Source organism: Lipophrys pholis, assembly GCF_963383615.2.
Source record: "Lipophrys pholis genome assembly, chromosome: 12".
Taxonomy (NCBI): Eukaryota; Metazoa; Chordata; class Actinopteri; order Blenniiformes; family Blenniidae; genus Lipophrys; species Lipophrys pholis.
In genome coordinates, this window is record NC_137641.1 from 20,108,381 (window position 1) to 20,130,750 (window position 22,370).

A 22,370-nucleotide genomic window follows, 5' to 3' on the forward strand; every position below is an offset into this window, starting at 1 on the left:
TATTTTACATGCATTGGTGGGAGTGATGTGGCGATATCAGGCAGGAACAGGCTGGGTTGCACTGAGGCACAGTGCACTTTCTGATGTACCATGGCGAATCAGACCAGACAATCACAAAAACTTTAAGCAAAAGTATACTCTCGTTGTACAAACTTTACAGAAAACTATTAAAATCTACCCAAAGTCAATGGTTCCAAGAATGTTATTCAAATTAAAATCAGGTAAAGGAAATTACACTCTCACAGTATTAAATGTCGGCTTTATATTAAATGTGTAAAGGTGTTCAAGGGATTAAGAACATCGTGTAGTGCAAACATGAAAAACTGAGGATCAGCATGTAGTTCTCATACAGATAAACTGAGTATTACCCACACAAGTGCCATCTTGTTTATTTTATTTATTTGTAATTTTCTTGTATTTTATAAACATCTGCTTTTTTGCATTGTTGGAAGAAAAATAACACCCAGCACAGACCGTTCTTGTCTCTGCTGGTTTAACAAGTGATCCAGCATGATGAAACTGATTCACACAACATAAGCTGGTTGAACCAGCTGGCTTAACCAGTTTATATTATCCGGGATCAGTTTCAACATGCTGGTTATGCTGATGACCAGTTATGTTTGCTTTTGGTCGTAAATATATTGACAGAGCTGAGAATTTGAACTAAAAGTGATCAATAAGTTGAATCATTTTGTCTTTATTTATTGTGAATAATACAGTTTAATCAAAACACTTCATGACACATCAGATAAGATTAATTACTAAATTAAAGTTCACATACAATGAGACAACAATGGGTGCCCAGCTGTACATTATTGACAACATCCATGCTGTGCACGTTTGTATTTGGTATTCAAAGCATTACGAAGGATCTGGGTCATTGGATGAGGTGACCAACTGTTCACCTGGGGAATGTAGAGCATGCCAGCAGACAGGAGTGTCCTTCCTGCACATTCCTGCAGTCGCAGATAAATCTGGGTTTTGTTGAAGTGACGAATTTCACCATTTTCTCACACTTCTACTTTACACACACAAATACAATTTTTTTTTTTGAAACTATGTTTGATTAACACAAAGACATGTTGGCATTGGGAATGTTTATTTATTGTAGACCCATGGGAAGAATGTAAAAGACAAACCTACAACTGTTCCTCAATATTAACATTTGTTTAGAAATACCTCCGTTTTGGGAAAGTTGTCTGTAGTTTTATCAAGTTTATTTGACTCGTTTTCAGGCAGTTTTTGAAATACATTCAAATAGAAATATGAGCAAACACTGAGGTAAGCTATGATACAATTAGTAGTAAAATAAATCCATGCAATCATCATTTGCTTCTAAGGTTGACCAACACTATAAATATAACACCAATCTTTGCTTTAAAAAGTCTGTAAATAGTTTTTTTCTTGAAATATTTCCTCTACACACTGTTGAGCACTGCTACAAATTTATTTATAAAAAGTAGGGTATTATTAATATGATTTTTCTTTTCAGATTCCTAATTTCCTTCAAAATGATACTGTGCATATACCTAATGCATATATTTAAGTGTGTAAAATTCCCGACGTCTTATACAAGCAACGTCTACCTGAATACTCCGCACAATTCATTTCTGTATTCTGTAACTGTCATCATGTTTCCATCATTACTTAAGATGAAACTGGAAATTACCAAACGTGTTGACTGGCTGATGGACGGTTAAATCTGTCATCGGCATCTGCCAATACAGAAAGTTCTCATGACAAATATATGCAACCATGTCACAGCTTGCTCTTATTATGTTTGGGATTCGTTTTTCTTTTCTTTTTTTTTTACAGGTGTGTGGACAAATTGGCTGAGTCACCTTTCCCCCCCAGTATTTAGGTACAGGAAGGAGCGTGTGTCGACATGCAGCTGAATGCTGTGATGGGGAGAGGCGTGGCGAAGGAGGAGAGGCGGATCACAGGGCATGCTTTGAGTTCGACAACACCAGCTCACCTCAGCTAATGACTGCGTGGGTTGCCTAAACTGGTCTCTTGTTCATTTTTCCGTCGCGACGAACAGAGGTAACGCTTGTTCAAGATGAATTTGTACAGGAGTTTTGGGAACCTTATGGAGACATGGGTAATTGAAGATAGCCCATGTCAAGACTCACTGTGGCCCGGACGTAACGCCAAAGACTCTCCGACAACTTCTTCTTACATGGAACCCAGCCTGCGCTCCGAGTCGGTGGACTCTGGGGTGGAGACGGCCAGCTGCGACACCGTCCTGTCCACGTCCGGCTCTGTTTCAACGGATCACACAGAAATGGATTTGTTCATGCCACAACAAGGACTCTCACCAGCATCCATGTCTCAGTCTCCTGTCCTCTCTTCTCCCGCGCCGTCCTCCTACTCCTCTTCGTCCCCACAGTTCTGTCCCATCAGAGAGGCGGAAGGTTCTACCAGCTTGCACCTGAAGGAGGAAGAATCCCTGCAAAGGACTGACTCTGTTCACCTCAAAGAGAAGCCAAAGACCCTCACGGTGGAGGAGGTGCTCAGTCGCAGGCATCGAGCATCTTTCCTTCCAAAACGGCACACATCAGATTTAGGACATAGGACAGAGAATTTGGGGAGAATAAATCCATCCCTTCCCATCAGGCAGATGTCAGATTTGTGCAGACGGCCAGTTTCTCTGGGTCTTGACAAACAGAGAGCAGAGGTGAGATGCTGTTTTTGACATTTAAACTTTAAAACACTCGAACCCTGTGTCGAATTTCACCTTTGGCGGCTTGTCAGGGACCAGTTTCAGGATTGCATAAGTTATTCCGACTACATGCATGAGCTTGCACAGGCACGTAAGCATGAAAACAAAGCCTCTGAGTGCCAGAAGTTCGACAAGGCCCTCTACTTTTACTTTAGTTACAAGGTTGCAAGTGCAGCTCACAAAACTGCTCTTTTATAGGCTTGTCATCAGTCATGTTGCCTTTCTTTTATGCTCGCAACCTGTCACGTGTCTGTCAATGGAGGGAAGCATCATAAACCAGTCTGGCCAGGTGACAAACATGAGAGGAATGGATGAAGACGCGCGGGAAGTTAAGCCGTCTGTGCTTTTTTTTTTTTCATAAGTAGGACAGACGTGCTGTCAGCCAGACAGCGGAAAGAATTTGTCCTGATGATAATTTCATTTCTACCATTGTGTTGTAAAAGAAAACTGGTTAAAAACAACATGTTCTTCTACATATGGGTGTGAATACCTGCTCATGATGAGCATTGACAGGCATTGAGAACACCTAGATTAAGGGTGCCATTCAAGTTTAATGAACCGTCAGTGTGTTTATTTTAGTCTGTGGGTGTGAGTGAATGTGTATTTCCTTGTTTGCTTTTGGCCCCATTAGAATGGTTTGTTGCAAGTAACTGTCGATAAGCCTGCCAGGTATGTTAGCCGTAATTACACAGTTAAAAACCTTTCGTAATTATGTTTTACTGTATTCAAAAGGTTTTCTTTAGTATTACAAAAAGACTTGTCAATCACTGTGGACTTAAAATTCGTCCGTAAAATTGAAATTTGTCACTTCTCTGTTTTAACGTGTCCATTGTTCATCAGAAGGTTCAAAATAGAGGGAAGATTACTTTCATGAAGTTACAAGTTAGTGATCAAGGTCATAATTTCATTTAATCGGCGTTATCGGATACTGAAGTGAAAGCTGCCTCTGATAGAGAGCAGGCATCTATTTATTCATGTATGTGCAGATCAATACTGAAATATCAATACTTCTACTTTACCTCATATGGTAAAGATTCTTCTTACAGATTAGTCTTTTGTACAAAATGTTATAGTATTGGTGATACCTGCTATGGTATCACTTTCTATTGGATCAGAAAGGAGATCCGTGGTTTTGTCACGTTACTGTCTTACATGGTAGTTCTGTCACACGTTGGCCGTGGCCCAGGTGGTACAGTCACAAGGTACTCAGGGTTGAGGTGCGATCACCGGCTTCCCCTTCGCTATGTGTCGAAGTGTCCTTATGCAATGGAGTGCAGCTGTTGCCATTTGTTTGTGAAAGAGTGAATGCGACAGTCTTAAGTGATTTCAGATTGCTAAAAGGAATGGAAATACAAGTTTCATTTACCGTGCACCATGTGAGTGGGTTGATAAGGAGCTAACAGTTTACATTTGAAGTCATTTAAGGCCAACCTCATGCTGACCAGACGTTTTTTGGACTCTGCATTGGTAGGCCAGAGGTCTTTTGTTTTCAGCTTATCTGACGTCCCCATTCTTTTATAATTTACCATTTTTCAAGCCAACATGCCATACGTTGTAATGCTCGAATGGGTTGTTTTGTTATCCCCTCCTAAATCAGCCGTGGGGACAATTGTGTCATGGCCCATTTGTTTCAGTACTTTCTCAATAGCAGCAGTTTGGAAAGACCTCAGACAACTTTAGAGGTGACGTTTGCCTCCTCTTTGACTTTTACTCAGTTTTTTGGCTTTGAGATCCATCTCTCCAAACCACCAGCCAAAAATGTTCTCCTCCTGTTTACCATCACGCCACCGATCACTGCCCTACCTTCTTGTGTCATATATGAAATAGCCACTAGGGGACAGTATGGAGCCTTTATCCAACCTTAAAAATCGATTCGTTTCGATGCCAATAACACGGTCTTGACAAAAGAAGTTACTTTAATATCACACAAATGTCAGCATAGCTCGTCAGGGTTCACTGCGACATCGCATGAGCATGGTATGAGGGAAACATCTGGAGAGAAAGTTTTTTAATTAGAATATTTGTATACTAATAATGCGCCGGAAATATTGCGGTGAAAAATCTAAAATCAGTTTGATCTTACCAAAGATGTAATGCATCTACAACTTCAGAGAGTGAATTGATTAACTTCTGTAAAACTTTTTGATAATTTGTACTGCATCCTGCCACAGTATTTCCTATTGATACTATATGAGACTTAACCAACGTTAATGTCACCCGCAACTTGGCCGAGTCCATTAGCAGTACAACAGTACAAGACTTTGTACACTGTTTGTACACACTAGCCTTGTGTGAGTTGGATTCCTTGTCATTTGTCTTTGTGGTTGATCTGTGCAGGGCCTTGCTGACGGGACCAGCAGAGAGTTGAGTCCTGGGCTCAACTATCTTGAACAGGTGTGCCAAATGTTGGAAGGATTTGCTCGGGAACAGATGCACAATCGAGGAATACACCCGGAGCTGGAGGCCCTCTGGGAAGATGAAGACGCTCAGGTGAGCCAGGCGTTGGCATTCATGTGCGACATCTTTGTAAGGCTGATAAGGATGAGTCACTTGGCAAAGATCAGTGATAAAAATCTAAATACAAATCAAACCCTGACAACATTGTCCTTCTTTTCTCTTGATTTTCTTTCAGACTGCCGACGCTCGCCAGAGTGACTCTGCAGATGAGGACGATCTCCCTTCACGTCAAATCCTTGACAACACAAAGGACGCTATGAGTAAACCACAGCAGCGGAAGTATGGACATTTTCGGCAGAGATCCGCCTCAGACACAGCTCTCTCAACAATACATTTAAGTGAGTCATTTTCTCCCTGTTTCTGTACTTATTCCCTTCTGTGGCAATGGTTTTGTACTTTTATTCTCACACATAGAAAAACGATATTGTTCAAAAAATGACTTTTCTCTGTGTCCATGAACTAAGTTGTGGGTTTTTGATGCAGGAAAGTTGAACACACACGATAGAGGACAGCTCATGAGTACAACTGATCTGCTGGAGAGGGCAGAGGAGGATGAAGAAATCCAGGTGAATCACAATCTCATACAATACTCAATTAAAATTATTATACTGAGGTGATAAAAGTAAAAAAATAAAAATAAATAAAAGGTAACAACAGTATGTCCCACATTTTTAATATGCTTTATGTTTTTTTTTGTTGTAGTTATTCAGTCTAATTTATTATTTTTGATTTCAGGACTCAATAAAAACGGAGAAGAATAAAACTCACAAGCCCTGGAGGCTAAAATTCGGGTCATTTGGAAAAGGGGAATCAACAGTTTTTAATACAAAGGGGTGAGTTAAGGCATTTATAATCTCATCACATCACACATGATGGCTGATTCTTGTGTGTGCTGCTCCAGCATGGCGGCCGGCCACACTGATGCAGTGGTCCACAGCTAATGCACATTAGAAGGGAAGTCTTTGGTGAGAGTTCATTTTAAGCAGGTGCATCTGTTCCCCCTCGAACATTTTGTCCTTTCTCTCATGAAACTTAGCTTCACACGCCGCCCGCAGTTTTCCCGCAAAGGCTTGTTTCATCCCTGCCTGATGAATTTTTCATCCATACAGCCAACAGACGCAGTCATCTGAGAAAACCTCGACCCGGCGACGGTTGAGCAAGCTGTTCAGGAGGAGGAGGAAAACTCTGCCCATGTGATTGGATGGCTGCCTGGTGTCTGAAGAGGAGCGGGCTTTGCTGTATAATCTCATCAGTGACTTGGCTTTCAATATTACTCCTTATTCACGTAGCAGTAGGCCATGTTTATTTATTACCTGTCACATACTGTCCGTTAAAGAAAAAGAACATTTAATAGAGATGCTGTCTCTAAAATTGTGACTGGGAACTCTTCTCTCTGTGTACAACTGAATGTACAACTTATTGGTTTAAAAAGCTCAATCACAAAATATTTTTTTATTGCCGAGGTTGCAGACACTTCAAGACTTTATGATATATATATTGTATAGTGTTAATAAAGGTAAAATCTTTTCATTCTATTTTCGCACAACAATAATATACTACACTATTGGAAAAAAGAAATCAGTGGCTGTGTAGCGCTGTGACACAAAATAAACTTATTTTGATACAAAAAGTGGTTCTTGTGTGCTTCTTGTATGACTGCAAATGCAATTTAACGTATCGTTCACAGTTATGGAAAACCAAGTTCCTGCTAATCTGGGATTTAAACCCAGGTACCCCTCATTCATGTCAAGGTAAAACCAAAAGATTGAAGACTCATTCAAAGCTGATTGCAACTTTATGGCTATTCAGTGGTAATTTACATAGTATCTGTAATTATGAATACATATTATATTACTGTTTTTGCTCTCATTTCATTTTGTAGAATTCTTAGGTACAGTACTTTTCTTTCTATTAAATCAGGGGTGTCGAACGGATTTTAGTTCAGGCACAATATAAAGCCCTCTCGAGTGGGCTGGACAAGTAAAATAGCGCCAAATTCTTTGTTGTGGCACAGAGTATACGTGATGGAAATGTCTATTTTTTCACAAAACCCAAAAAATTACAACCAAAAATTACTACAATCTCAACATGAAGCCTGTTTCAATATTACCTTGTGATGCAAAATCCAGGGAACTGTCCCAAAAAACGTCTTCTATAGCCGTTGCATTATGCATATTTTACAAACTCACCCTGGCAGCATGGCTTTGAGGCTATAGTTTTGATAGCAAAGAGGCTTTCATGGCAGCCTCACCGATATCTCAGCTCGGTTGTCAGTGCTGTGTCCACTGCTCTTAAGATTGAAATCTTTTTTTGATCAATGTTTTCTTTGAGCATTTTTTGCTTGGTTGTTTGGCGGGCCAGATTGAAGACTCTTGCAGGCCGGTTTTGGCCCATGGGCCTTATATTTGACACCCCTGGGTTAAATGAAGTTCAATTATATTTTTACCTTTACCTTTTTCTTTTGCACTAGAGTAAATGAAAACCTGGCTGGATTACGCGAATAAATGACCTTTTATTGAAAATCGGAACTTTTTTCTTTTCATTTCTTTTTTTTTTTTAATCACGTGAAGTTGGACCGGCATTGACGTCATCATTTTAACAACAACTTCCGGCTACCTTGCTCCGCAAACAGGTAACTACCAGGTCTGTTTGTCGGCACTCCAGTTCCTACAAAAACAGCAGTCGTGCCTTTTTTTCTGCTCAGATAGAAAATATGTAAAGCTCTGACTTCCACCACGTTTCTGTTGTAAATTGAACAGACACGTGATATGCACGTGTGAAAGCAATTAAAATACTCATCAACTAAATAACTTTTAACCATCATTCTCTTATATGTCTATCTGAATGGCTATACATATGACTTTTTCTGTGTTTCTGGTGTTGCAAAAATCATAAACTTTTCCCCCCCCAAACTGCAGAAAAACAAGGACACATCTCAATTATTTCTTTTTTGTTGTTTACTAATCAAAATAAGAATCTGGAAGCCATTTATCATCAACAGATGACAAGAGTGTGCCACACAGATTTCCTTTTTTCATTTTAATCTTTATTCACCTAGGTTGGGGGGACAGACCTCCCCTGGCATTCCCATGTAAAGAGATGTCAATGACAAACACGTCCAACCAAACAAGAGAAGGTGAATAGGATTCCAGTCCATACATAAAATACATTTATTTACTATTTATTGAACCACCAGCATCCATTAGTCCCACACAGCATCCGTCTGTGCTATTAAATATATAGAGATAACATCTATGGAGGGATTTATTTACTGTATGTGAGAGAGACGCGGGGCTTGGCAGAAAGGGGTCGAGCTTATAGACAGAAAGAGTGGTGGTGGCGGTGGTGTTGGTGGGGGGCCGCGTCAAGTCATGCCTGCAGTGCCCCCCCTTGTCTACATGATGCCGCAGGAGGACAAGGGGTTGGCGATCTGGCAGGTGCAGGCTGACTGGCAGTATTGACGCACAGTCTGGTAGCAGCTGCGGTCGGCGTCCCCGCCCCACTGCACGGGCCCATTGGGGTCGGAGGGCAAGCGGCTCAAGATGCTGGTGTTGATGGCCAGAGCAGCCAGCCCATAGTCAGTGAACAGCACTGTCTCGCGCCGGCATGTGGGGCAGGAGATGAACTTGTATTTAGGACAGGACTCGTAGAGGATCTGCAGGCACTCCTCACACACCGAGTGCAGACAGGAGAGGATGCGCGGACGCTTCCCGGCGAAGTTGTAGGTGTGGCCGCAGGTGGGGCAGTCCAGGGGCTCGCAGGGCATAACCGGCCCCGAGGAGGAGGAGGAGGAAGTGGACGACGAGGTGGAGGAGGAGCGTAGCACGTACTGGTTGACGATGACGTCTTCCATCTTGTAGTGGAACTGGTGGTAACAGATTTCGTTGGCACTGGTTTTGCGCTGCGCAAGGAAGCTCTGCTCCCTGCGCAGGATGGGGGCCGGGGGGGACACCATCGGCCTCGGGGACCCCGACATGTCCAAAGTCAGGTCACTGCAGGCCTGGTTGACGATGATTTCGCCCTCACCTCCGCCATCCCAAGCCACCCTCGGGCGCGGAGCATAGCGTGGCTGGGTGACGGGCACGGGGCACTCTCTGGGGAACTTCTCTGACTGGATGATCTTGACGGTGTCCATGGGGATGGTGACTTGCTGGCGCCGGAGGCAGGACATTCGCACAGTTTTAGAAGTGGGAAAGAGAGAGAGAGGCTGTGGCTCTTGTCAGCGCTGGACGCCCCTTGCCTAGTTTTGAGCTGAGGGGGGAGGAAAAGTTAAACTCCTGCAAAGTCAGCCATTAGAGGGGACATGGGGACGGATGGTTGCCTCCATGTTTCTGTCAGATATTCCCCTTGGTAGGAGCTGCACTGTCAGCCTGAGTCTTTATGAGGGGGAGACAGGCAGAAGAACTCAGCCAGAGCACCACAATCTGCAGCTTTTATCCTGTCACAGCTAATATACAGAGATGATTTTACAGTCCAGCTTATAGTAAATGACCAGTGTTGACTACTTAAAGGTTCTTTTTTAATGCTGATGTTTCTGTGCTGTCTCAGATTAATATTTGCAGGAAGAAGACTCCGCACAAGGACTCTTAGCACTTCAGCACAAAGAAAAGCTCTCACTCAGTGAAAACACTAATAAATAATCTCATATACACACACAGATACACATACAGTACAGGTTTGGTGGATGTCAGCATTCACAGAGTACAGGGTTTAAATTACAGGCAGTTCAGAAAAGGTCCAAGGAGGTATTGTCTGAAACTATATCCTGTGCCCTGCTTGAGGGAAACTCTTTCCTTTCTCAAACGAGGCTGTAACTTAGCTTCCTGTTTTTGGCTGCCAGTGTGTGACACATTGACTTGAGTGCGTGAGAAAGAAAGAATAAACTTCAGTATTTCTCTCTGCTTGTGATCCAGTTGGAGGAGGTGACCTCTTGTGACTCTTATGGTGGCTTGTTGACGTAGGGAGGAGGTCTTCTTTTTTGCTTGGGAGGTCTCCTGCTGTAGTGCTCCACAGAGCTGTGGAGTGACTCCTTCAGACTCCAAACGCTGCTAATATCCTCCGAGGTGGGAGTGAAGGTTTTTTTTTCTTTTCTTTTTTTCTTTTGAATGTTTGGACACTCCTCCCAGGCTGAAAGACTTTAGGAAGATGTCTCTGTGCTTGTCTCTCTTTTTAATAGTCTCATGTTTTGGAATTCCTTTGGTCCATCAGCCTGTAAAACACAGAAAAGACAAACATAGAAGAGTTAAACAATACCGTTATAAAAGAAGAGCTATACAGTCTTTTTTTCATCGACATGAGAAGATAGTTTCATATCGCTTATTCACAAACATATTTACATTTTCTCTCAAAGTGTTGTAGCTTTAGGTGTGACTGATAAGAAATCCCTCAGATCAGTCCGTCTGAAGAGCACATTCTTTGTTTTTTATCTGATGGATGGGGGCCAGGACCAAGAGAAAGAATGTTGACCTATTTGTTTTTACATCTTGGCCTCAGCTCAGGTGTGTCTCTACATAGTCTGGGATAATTGTTGTCTTGTCGCTGGCTGCAGCACGGTGAAACACGCCTTCCTTTTGAGACAACACACATCTGAAGATTATGCTGCTATGCAGTGTGCTTCAGCATGATAAGGACAAAACGCAGACGGCAACAACCTGAACAGCAGCGTTCTGATTCATACTATTTAACTAGTTGTTACAGTATTTAGAGTAATTGACTGATTTAAGTGTTTCGTAAGAATAAATGCTCGTTTACGGCATTAACGAGAGCAGTAGAACTGAAGGTGGGTTCTCTTAACATTTATCAGTTATCATGTCGAAAAACATAGTCACTTTTCTGATTTGTAGCTATTTTTAGAGATCTGCTACACCTGTCCAGTACAGTGAAATTCATTTGTTAGTCAAGTTGAACTTTTGTGCTTTTAATCTTCAATTTTCATGTATCTGTCATGGTGACTTTAATCAGCTGAATCAGCAGTGACGCAACAGAGACATATTTAAATATGTTCCTCATTCTTGTAATTATATGAAGGGCAGAAGCATACAGACACCTGTGAACGTGTGCTCTCAGAAGACAACAAGGCATATCATTTTGTTAGTCTCCGGTCTGCAATTTTAAATCAAAACATTTGAAACAGCACAGGTAGTTTTACAGCACGAGTAGAGACAGACTGAACAAAACAAAACAGTCGGTTGTTTATGTCTAAAAGCCCTCAGAAAGTGTTGGATTTACCAACACAATGCAGAACAAAAACTGGGGGTAAAAAAACACTTAATGACTTAAATTACATTATGTAAGTGCGGGTAGTGGTAGCAGACACTAAATAATTAAACAAAATGAGACACAGTTTTACTAGTCTGTGCTTAGATCCTCTACATTGGTTCTCCATCTGTTTAAACTAAATTACATAAAAATGTACTTCTTATTTTGTCTGTTTATATGACAGTCTGTCAGCCGTGATTAGTATGCGTGTATTTTTATGAGCTCTGTACTCTCACTCCCACATGGAACATTCAAAGCCTAAAGCCTGTAAATCTTGAGATGTCAAATTGTAGCATTAAGCTCATCAGACTGCCTACAAAGCAGTAAATGTCTGTGACCAGGTAAATAAAAAGCCGTGGTTTGGCCTCATTGTGTCATCGGAGCAGGTGATTGGGACACATTTGCCGGCCATCTCTTGCCGTTCTTCCTTACTTCCCGTCAGCTCTCGGTCATCTCGTGTGCTGCGTTGGTTCAGCTGCGATAACGCGCGTGGGAACAGGTTACAATCTGCACTGAGCAGCTTGTGTCATACTGTGTGTGGGTTTGTGAAAGAAGAACAAGTGTATGGATGAAACTGTTTAGCTTCAACGGAACAATAGCTGCCGAATAGCAGAAGAGGGAGTATGACACACCGTTCATTCTCTGCAAGGCTGTCAACAGTGATGATTCATTAGAGGCAAAAAAGAACTAACTGAGCAGAGGAGGTGACCTACATGAGCGGGAGAAAGGGAGAGAGGGAGAGAGAGCGAGCGAGTGTGGCATAGCATAGGTCTTGGTTGCTATTTTTGGTCAGTTTATCTGCGCACTTCTCCATGGTTTCCTGCCCCCAACCGCTGCTGAAGATTCACGCCGAATGAGAAAGACGTACATAACAGGCGGAAGTGCTTTAGCCCTTTGCTTTCACGTGATGCACTGGGCCATATACTGTATGAGATGAGCGTGCAGACAATCACCTCTCCCGTTCATCCTTTCCCCAGTAACACACTTGTACACCTAGACACAGAGATATTTGTCGGCGTTACTCAAAATCTCACCCATTGATCGCAGTCTCACCAAATGTTTCCATCTTGCACTGCAGTACTGCAACACTTCTCCTTAAAATAGCCCGAGCTTCTCTGTCATTCTTTTGAGCACACATTTCATACAGATTTCACAAGGCTGGGTGTTGGCTAAGAAAAATAGAATATTCTGCACTAACACCTTCTTTTGGGAATGTTTTGGAGGCAGACACGTATTGGAAACAGTAATGGCTTTAAATTAGTGTTGTCCGTTCCTGGTCCTGAAGGGTCACCGCTTTGCATGTTTTGGACGTCTCCCTGCTCCAACACACCTAAGAATAATGAAGGTGACATCATCAGGGTGTGCACAAAGCCTCAAACACTGAACCTCCCAACACAGTTCCATGTGTTGGTGCAGGTAGTCATCTTCCTATCTTTCAGATTTATCTTTTGCATTTTTGTGAAAGTGTGCTCAGGACACTATTTTCTCTGTGTGTGTGTGTGTGTGTGTGTGTTGCACTTTTCTGAGCTGTGTTTTGGATTTGATGATTATTTAGCACTTTCTGACTATGTCTATGAGGAGTGCTGTATCAAAATAAATCACATCAATTGCATGCAGGACAGCGTGAATGAGGATGGGACGACACTAGTTTCTAAATGTGTTGAAAGAAAGTTTAAATATTAATATATGGCTATATGAAAACCAAGGTAATATCAGCTTTTGTTGCCGTGAACCATTACCAATAGCAAATAATAGGGAATGAATGAAAGATATGTGCCTCCCACGTTGATTCAGGGAACCTTTTACTAGTTATGTAAACCATTGTAGGCGTGATTGGCACAACAACCCAGAAACAATATAAGCACATATTTAGTAATAGGCCACTAATGTAATGTGATTAAATGAAAACAAAATATGACAGAAAGGCAACGTGTTTTATCCATAACTGTGTAATGAAAAATTCACAAAAAACTCTTGTTGAGTTGTTTATGTGGAAAAGTGCTCCTAATGCATCAGAACGACTATGAAAGTCAAAGAAACCCTTGGGGGGAAAGAAAAATGACCTTTTAATGGTTTGAACCACACAAAATACCACAGATAAGGGCTGCATGTTGGTGCACACACATATGCACGTGTGGAGTTTCTCTTGGAACTCCAAATTCCTGCGACAACCCCCCAGAAAATGAGCTAGAGGTCAATTGGGGTCCCTGGAATTGTTTGTATGTGTGTGTGGTGGTCTGTCTCTCTGGGTTTGCCCTGTGTTGGACTGTATATCCTGTCCAGGGTGCACCCTGCCTTTGTCCATAGTCAGCTGGGATCGGCTCCAACACACTGTGACCCTGAGTTGGATCAGAGTGGAATAGAAGTTGGATGGATTCTTAAAAAACAAAAATCAAATGTTCATAATGGATTAATCTATAGTATTCATGTCATTAAATAGTGCCTCATTGACATGCTTCGCAAAGTCTTTGTCATGCAGAATCAGTTGAGCTCAAATAATTATCTCCCAGATCTCACATGTCTAGACACTTTCAGTGAAAACAAACAGCCTAAATCTGTCTGCCAATGGCAAATGTCATTTTGATAAAGCAGTGAAGCTGCACGAGGAGCCTTTGAGCCAGGAGGGGGATGCAGCAGCTAAAATTACCCTGTAATTTGGTGACAGTGCTATGAAAAGAGCTGATAACTGATGCGGCCTGCCTGCTGATGGGTCATCTTTGGCGCAGCCTCCTCCTAATCGACGGAGCCCTCTCCGGTTATGTAAGGAGCTCATCTTCCACCCAGCCACCATATTAACACAGTGTAAACTGCTGCAGCTCTCCACAGCCTTCACATTGTGTGTGTGCGTGTGTGTGTGTGTGTGTACGGCTCTGGATGCTCCTCCTGCAGAAGAATTATTACTCTAATGAAATCATGGCAGGCATTTGACCTCATCATCACAAGCATGGGAGGAAGAGCAGAGCTGACCACAGAGATGTCAGAGGAGTCTGCCTCAGCAGCAAATTCCTCGTACCGTTCAACACACACAGAGCTGCTTTCACATTTTAGGAACACACACACACACACAAGTCCGAGAACATTCTCACCCTCAGACAACTCCCCATTACGTACAGGGCACCACCCTAAACATTCCTGCGACCACACAAACATACTGATAACAGACTGATAGGTGCAAATCGTTAAAAATGAATATCTTCAAATGTGTGATGGGAGATTAAATTATGACTGATTGCACATGCCTAAAAAGATATAGAAACAAACACATTCCTATCATATGACACTGTGTTTTCCACTCTGGGCTTCATGATCAACACTGGATAGGTTCCACCTGTGCAGATTGGCCGTGGAAGGGAAGGGCACCATGTTCTGCATGAGTCATACAGACGGGGCGCATCAGTCGTTCTCCCCGTGTGACTGCTTGTGTGTGAGTGTTTGTGCCTGATTTTCCCAGTGAATATCTGTCTCCATCTCTCCATCCATTTCTGTCTATCTTCACATTGGCTGGACAATGCACAGAGGCTCTGGGTCTTTGTGTCTCCGTGCCACATACCAGCAGTATGTTAGGCATGTCCGCTATGTTGAGATTTCTATCTACATTCATACCTCAGCTGACAAAAAGACAGAAAAAGCTGAATTGCTGCATCATTATTTGGACCTGTGCAGAGTGTTGTGCTTTATTTGGATTACATAACGTGTTATGACCTTAGTGTGATCTGAGGGCAAATCCCCAGATTTGCTCTACGTTTGCTTGTTGTGGCTCTTTCTCTGTAAACTCCCATTTGTGGAGATTCAGTGAAACGATGTCTATTCCAGGAGATTTATTTCTGTGATGTGTTTCACAGTTTGATGGCAAATCAGAGCTTTTCAAATGCACACGATGAATGGAAGTAGGCTCAGTATGTCCGGGTCCCACTCATATTTTGTTTTCGTATTGGGTTTTTTCAAACGGTAAAGTCATTGCGTTGATGACTTTGATGAGTTCTTTTGTGTCCGTATTACAGTTGGTCAGTTTCAAGGTAATGCTGTTGAAATGCCAGAATTCAAAAGTATTTGCATGTTTACCACCTCACGTTTACGTCCACATCGAATTTTTGCATCCGTATCCGTCCGTCGTATTTTCTTTTCGTGGCTCAGTTGCTTTTTGATGTTTGTGCTTCTGCATGGGTGCAAAGTGCTTAGTTTGTTTATATCAAGGTGTTGCTTTTATTAATTCAGCCCGCTGTCATTCATGGGAGACATCGGCCATTTTGCCTCGCAATTCATTACAGTCCAAGTGCTCTTTGTTCTCGTCTATGTAGCTCCCACAGCAACATGGCAGAGCTGCACACAGGCAGAAAAATACAAGCAATAGTAACCAGCAGTGCTTTTTCCCTGGCACAGAACTCATGGACGATTTATGAGAGAAAAGCACAGCAAGGGCTCCATCTCGTCAATAATAGTGGCTTGATTGATTAAGGCAACTGATTCTGTTGCTTTTAAAGAGGCTGTAACAGCACAGGTTTGAGGTGGACGTTCTTGTTGATTGATGTTAGGCTCGCATGTGTGTGTGTGTGTGTGTGTGTGTGTGTGTGTGTGTGTGTGTGTGTGTGTGTGTGTGTGTGTGTGTGTGTGTGTGTGTGTGTGTGTGTGTGTGTGTGTGTGTGTGTGTGTGTGTGTGTGTGTGTGTGTGTGTGTGTGTGTGTGTGTGGCAGGAGTGAGGTGGGCCAAAATATTTGGACCGTGTCGAGATGAGGCGGCTTTAGCGTCGCTGCCTTGCGATGTGGGAGGGGTGCTTTTGGGAGCTGGAGTTATGCAATCGCAGCATGGTGTAGCGAGCGCTCTCACCGCAGCGCCGATGTATGGCCAATATGGAGATGCCTCAGTGTTGCTGACAACGACAGAACAGGCCGTTCCTGTCCTGTCCTGTCCTTATTACACTCTCCCCACCCGCCCACCCTTCCTCCTTCCACCCTCCCCAACCCCCCCCCCCCCCTGTCCGTGCAGAGGTCTGTCAAATGTCACAACCGCCAAAGACAGGAAACCCTCCAGATACCATCTACACCCAAACTCTCACAGCATAAGGACGCTGCATTCACAGTCTCCCACCGCCGCGTATGGTCTGTGCAGATAAGCAGGTGTGCAGGTGTAGGTCTCTGTGGGAGCACATGTGGCGTCGCCATTCATACATGCATCCATGTGGATGTGTGTGTGTGTGTGTTTGCAAAATGGACGTCATGATGCAACAACCGTGCAAATCCCAGCATAACAAAGCAAAAGAGCACCTCTTGTTTTCTGCCTCACTCGCACAAAGACAGATTGAAAAGAGCAGGCGGAGAGCAGCGTAGATGACGAGCCACACCTCTCAGATTTGAACTGTCTAACGATACAATGATGATTTAAAAATGAACTCGCAGAAGAAGCCAAATCTCATCATCCTCACCTGCCTTCCTGCACTCTCGTCTTGTCCCGTCCTCCTGTTCCAATTCTTTGTGTTTTGTGTTTGTTTATCTTTGCTGAGACCTTTCACTCCTGCTTTATTCTAGAAGGATGGAGCAGCGCTGCGCGGAGGAAAAAGATGGAGGAGATGTAAGATGGAGGAAGCTGTTGCAAGGTGGATACATCATGTGTCAGGCTGCTTTCGTCGACCTCCGCATCCTTCGCTGCTCTCCGCCTCGCCTCTCCGGTACCTTTTGTCCTTCACTCCCCCAACCTCACTCCGTCCTCTCTGAGCTGTGGCCGAGCGTCTCCCTCTGGTATCTCTCTCTCCATCCCACTTTTTCTTCTCTTAAATTTGGATTTTCCTGAACACCGCAAGCCTGTCTTCTTCTTGTATGTTCCCCTTGTCCTTCTCTCCTTCTTTCCTTTTTTGCCTCTCTGCCCGCCTCTCTCTTCTGGTCTTCAGGTAAACCTCTTTCCTCCTTCTTTTCCCCCCTTCTCCTCTTCTGTTATCTCTCTTGACTCAGCTGCCGTTCATTACTGCTCTTTCTCCTCCTCCGTCTGCTCCAGTCAGTGCACCTCGCAGTCACACATGCGCAGTCTTTTCATGCACACACACACGTGCGCATGCACACACACACACACACACACACACGCACTCCCTCTCTCTGTGCTTCTGGCTCCCTCCTTATGCATGAGGCTTATTTGGCCTGCCCACCCCTCCTCTCTCTCTCTCTCTCTCTCTCTCTCTCTCTCTCTCTCTCTCTCTCTCTCTCTCTCTCTCTCTCACCCGCCCGCCCGCTGCAGCACACACTGCAGTGCCTCTGCAGGCAGGATCACGTTTTCCCGTTGCCAGAGAAAATATCCCAGCCAATGAGGAGCGTTACCAATCCTGCCCCCTCCATCCTCTTCCCTACATCCAAACACACACACCTACAGACCAGACATGCACATTTACACACAGACAGCAGTCCTCTGAGTTATGATAGCACCAAAAGCTATGAATCATCCTTTATTTGCACAGACTCATACACATGGCTGGGTACATGGGGAACACAGCAGTCTTTGTGTACTCCTCCTATAATTCATGTATCATTTTAAAAAACAAAAGAACAAATACTCTCTAAATATTAATTGTTGTACATTGCTGACAGTGGGTCTTTGGAGTAGCACATGCACCATTTATCCCAGACTTGTATTTTATTCCTGTTTGCAGAAATTGATTCCTATGAGCAGGAACAATACATCCCAGAGCTGACATTCATACTCACGCCTGCTTTGAGTTAGACTCCCGTGACAAAATAAAAATAAATGCTTAATTTGAATTTCTATGGGTTCACCAACAGAGAAACTTACAGGCAGCATTCTCAGTTCCCTCAGATCCGCACATGCTGCGATGTTACATAACAATATTAATAAGTTCTGTATCTGCCTTTGCGTATAAGCGTTCGTGCTGACCAATAAATAATCCTCAGATCAGAGGGGAGAATAAACATGATGTGAATTTTCAATCAATGTAAGAGGGATATGCTTACATAAATGAGGCCATCAAATGAGGGAAAGCAGTGCAGGGAAGGACAGTGACACTGAACACCCAATGGATCCTATTAGAAGGACTTTCTGCAGAAAGCTTGCTCTGGTCAAGGTATGAGGAAGAGCTGCAATGTTTACTTAACAAACCATTGTTGTTGCTGTTGTAAGAGAGCTTCCTCAAAAAAGTTTTTTTTTTCTCAAGTTATTTAAGCTGGCAGGTTTTCAGGCAGCTGAATGAGCTCATCACGTTCAAAACCATTTTCTTAACCCTTTTTTGGGCAAGTGACCCTGTTTATTAATCAAAATGACAGAATACATATTTATAAAGCCCCGCTAAACTCGAACATAGAAGCGGTTGTTATGTTCTGCCCCATGTTTGTTTGTGTCTCTTCCTCCCAGTGAGAGCAGTTGAATGATGCTTTCAATTTTTTAATTATGGAGAGAAAATTATTTATTATAAAAACTGAGCATATAATTTGATTTCGGACTGAAATTAACTTATATTTAAATTACTTTCGTCTGCATATTATACACTGTAGTACAAGAATGGTAGTAAATAATGTGTTTGGTAAATTCAGTGTTTGACCCTAAAATGACATTTAAATCTTCTTTTTCCTGAGTCTTAACACTCAGGGATTTTATGTTGGCACTCGGGCAACTGTAAACACTGTAATTATCCAAAATGTTTTCTCATAGCAGAAGTTGTAATTGTTGACACATGAGCTATTGGTGACCTATTGGTTCCTTGTTTGAGACAGTAAAATCCAAGTATGTTATAAAGCACTACATAAACCATAAACAATCACATAAACCATCCATAATTGTTATATGAGTGAGTTGTGCGTTATGAAAACAAACTGAAGTCCAAAGCAATACTCCCGATATTAAAGATATAGGTATCATTAATTGACCTGTGCAAGGTGCTTCTGGTTAATTTGTCCTCTGTCCGACTTTGCTTGACCCCTCTGCAGGGAAAAGGGGAATGATGATAGAATAGTCATGTACGTCCGGTAACGTTGCAGTCTCCTTCAGATCCGACAGAACCTTGTTTTCATTTTCAAGATTATCACACAGACACTGACTATTTAATTGAAACCCCCCCCCCCCTAAAATGATTTGACTTGTTGAATAAATTGTTCACATAAAATAATCACTGAAATAATTGCTTTGGTAACAGCTTTTGGTAAAACTTGCTATTACAGCGTCACTGTATGAAACACGAGGCACTTTTGATTTCATTTTAAATAAACATTTGTTTACTTAAAGGACAACGTAACGTGGTCAGTTGCTGTGGATGTGGCATTTCTTGAAAAGGTTTTGCCAGAGACTGTGTGAAGTGGAGCCCGTGGAAATGAATGGCCTTGTTTTTCCCTCCAGAAATCTTTCTGGAGAGAATCTGCTGGTCACCCACCTGCGGCCGAAGTTTCTACTGATGAATGAAATCTCTACCTTCAGGTAGGCTGGCATTTTTTTTTTTCTAAAAAGGTCCGTCTTTAACAGACTTTTTAAAAATGTAAACTATGTGGTCATTGACGGAAATGATGATGGCACACTTAAAAAAAACCCAACAGTTTTTAGTGTTTTAAATGTTAAGTCTAAACCCAGGCCAGGATTCTTTTTAAGGAATTACATATGCGTGGTTGCTGAGACTTGACATCTTTCCAATATTATATGATATAATGGCCGCCCAGCTGCAATCTGTGATTGGTTTAAAGTCGCTTTATGATGGGTGGTGTGACTTATTCAGCATATTGACTGAACAGGAAAAAAAAGTTTATCATTTGTTTGAGATATAAGATTATACAAAAGGTTATCAGCAGAAGCAGTAACTAAATCTTTTTGTAGTTGCTACTTAAGAATATTGCTTTTTGGTATTCATGTGTATTTACTTATGTATTTTCCATGGATTTTCTGGTAACGTCTGACCTATTGTCAATTAATTTAGAATTACAGTTTGCATCTCTAATGTTTTATATGCAATCTCAACATTAAGACCGACATTATTCAACACAGTCAGTGAAGTGATACAACAATGATCCTTTTGTATAGCCATTGGTGAATTCCTTGCCAAGCTAAAAATTGAATGAAGCAAAAGAGCTTGAAATATTTCAGTTTATGTGTAATGGATCTATAATAAGTGGAAGTCTCACTGTCTAAACGAAATCATGGGAAAACCTTTCTGGAGTACTTTTTTGATTTCCTGTCATGTGAATTTGATTTAATTCTGGTTATGGTTCAAGTGCTCCTATTTTGACATAGCAGTCTAATATTTATTTATTTATCAATATTAATTTATCAATATAGTTGTACTTTATTGTAACCTCTCTCTCCAAACAATGGCCCACCTTCATACACGGGCACATATCACAATCAGCTCCGTCACTAGTTTTAAAGGATTCAGAGTTCAATCCTGTCATGACTCAGCACAGTTTGTTGAAGTGGCCAACAGATGGCGTTTGTTCACTAGTAATAATGCCAAAATATCTCTTGGTGTGAGAGAGACAAGCCTCATTATTGACCTTTGATTGGTCTGTTGCTCCGATGCACCACATGGACGATCAGAAACATTACTCGGCTAATTATTGAAACAGATACAAAGCAGTTTGCAGCTGTTGGAGATCTAGGGATGGATAAAAGGGATCAAACTTCAGAGTACAAAGCATGCAGCTGCACCGCCAATAATATAAATCATTCAACAAGGCCACACATTTTCATTATTAAATCGTTGCACATTAACCCCCAGAGTAATTGTAAAAGCATGACGGAGCCTGTACTTGTGGGAATTCCTCTTAATTCTTATGGTAAAGAGTATATACATTATAGGGATGTCCCGATCACACTTTTTTGCCCCCGATGCCGATCCGATTTTTCAGAATTGAGTATCGACCGATACCGATACTGTCCCGATCCGATACTCACTTTGCTATTGCGAATATACTCAACAGTCTATTTTTGGAGCAACTAAGATGTCTGAAGCTAAAAGTACTATTGGCAGAAGCTTTGTTTAGCTAGAAATCATTGTAAAACTCACTTATTGAATCAAATAATACAATACATCCACCCCATATTCTGTACATGTCCACACTTATAGGCACCGTGTGCATATTTTTCTATTATATTGTATTTTTATCTGCTTTTTTTTTAGTTCCTGCTATGTGTGCTTCTTTCTCTGTACTATCCTGCTGTACCACTGCAAGTTTCTCCACATGCGAGATAAATAAAGGGATATCAAAAAAAAAATTCTCAGAATGACTTAAACATAAATGCTCTTAGGCTCCAATGTAACTTCTTTGTGTATTAAATTTCAGTTTAACTTAAAGCTGTATGAGAGGTTTGACCTCAATTGTCACATAATATTTACATTTCAATGTGAATTATAAACACTTAATTCCACTTCAAAATGGTAAAACCTGTTTGACAAAAGTAGTCTGATCATAGTTCTCTCAAAAACTTATTCAGAATATCCCAGTCTCGCTTCAAACTAGCGTAACCGTCTGGGTACATTTTTTCACCATATCGCTCCCCTGCGGGTACTTATCCTTTATTTTAAAATCCTTTATTTTAAAGCCGCACCGAGTTTGTTTCTTTTGCTTCTTCTTTGCGGCTTTTTCTTTAGTTGTTGTTGTAAACTGAGGGTACATCCACACGATGAAAAAACAATCTTTTGTTCTCCCTGGCCTTCTCCCATAAAAAACTTCCGTCCACACCTCACTTCTGCACATAAACACATAAACCCCTAGATTTAACTCTAGTTTTATAGGTCTATGGCCCCGCTCCGCCTGCTTCTAGCTTCTGCAGCTCAACCGGAGCTTGTAGTCTGTGATTGTTGTGGTTATAAGGTGACGTTGCGGGCTGCGTTTTTTTTTTTTTTTTTAAGATCGGCGGGGTGATCGGCTGGATTTGCCGATCCTGATCACTCACAAATCACCAATATTGGCCCCGATCCGATATCTACCGATCTGATCGGGACATCCCTAATACATTA

General features: G+C 42.1%; 2 protein-coding genes across 3 annotated transcripts; one reads left to right on the plus strand and one right to left on the minus strand.

Annotated features, from left to right (window-relative positions):
* The first annotated feature begins 1,058 nt into the window (after window positions 1–1,058).
* LOC308118331 (uncharacterized protein) lies at window positions 1,059–6,804 on the plus strand. Its single transcript, XM_080477688.1, has 6 exons — window positions 1,059–2,677; window positions 5,060–5,212; window positions 5,355–5,517; window positions 5,663–5,745; window positions 5,915–6,012; window positions 6,289–6,804. Exons 1-6 carry the CDS (start codon window positions 2,060–2,062, stop codon window positions 6,374–6,376), a joined length of 1,203 nt encoding a protein of 400 aa, XP_080333814.1. The 5' UTR covers window positions 1,059–2,059; the 3' UTR covers window positions 6,377–6,804.
* Window positions 6,805–8,138: 1,334 nt separating this feature from the next.
* On the minus strand, window positions 8,139–17,513 carry rnf208 (ring finger protein 208). Of its 2 annotated transcripts, XM_080477411.1 has the most exons (3): window positions 17,104–17,417; window positions 16,857–16,974; window positions 8,139–10,388 (listed from the first exon to the last, which is right to left on the minus strand). In XM_080477411.1, exon 3 carries the CDS (start codon window positions 9,348–9,350, stop codon window positions 8,574–8,576), a length of 777 nt encoding a protein of 258 aa, XP_080333537.1. In that variant the 5' UTR covers window positions 9,351–10,388; window positions 16,857–16,974; window positions 17,104–17,417; the 3' UTR covers window positions 8,139–8,573. The 2 variants fall into 2 exon arrangements, with proteins under 2 accessions (XP_080333537.1, XP_080333536.1); XM_080477410.1 differs by having other exon boundaries at window positions 16,857–17,513.
* Window positions 17,514–22,370: the final 4,857 nt, after the last annotated feature.

Bases quoted from the DNA above. Each gene is read 5' to 3' on its own strand.
- LOC308118331 (XM_080477688.1), top strand. From the start codon at position 2,060: ATGAATTTGTACAGGAGTTTTGGGAACCTTATGGAGACATGGGTAATT. The intron at 5,213-5,354 runs GTGAGCCAGGCG...ATTTTCTTTCAG, and splicing joins GGGAAGATGAAGACGCTCAG to ACTGCCGACGCTCGCCAGAG. The intron at 6,013-6,288 runs GTGAGTTAAGGC...TCATCCATACAG, and splicing joins ACAGTTTTTAATACAAAGGG to CCAACAGACGCAGTCATCTG.
- rnf208 (XM_080477410.1), bottom strand. From the start codon at position 9,350: ATGTCCTGCCTCCGGCGCCAGCAAGTCACCATCCCCATGGACACCGTC.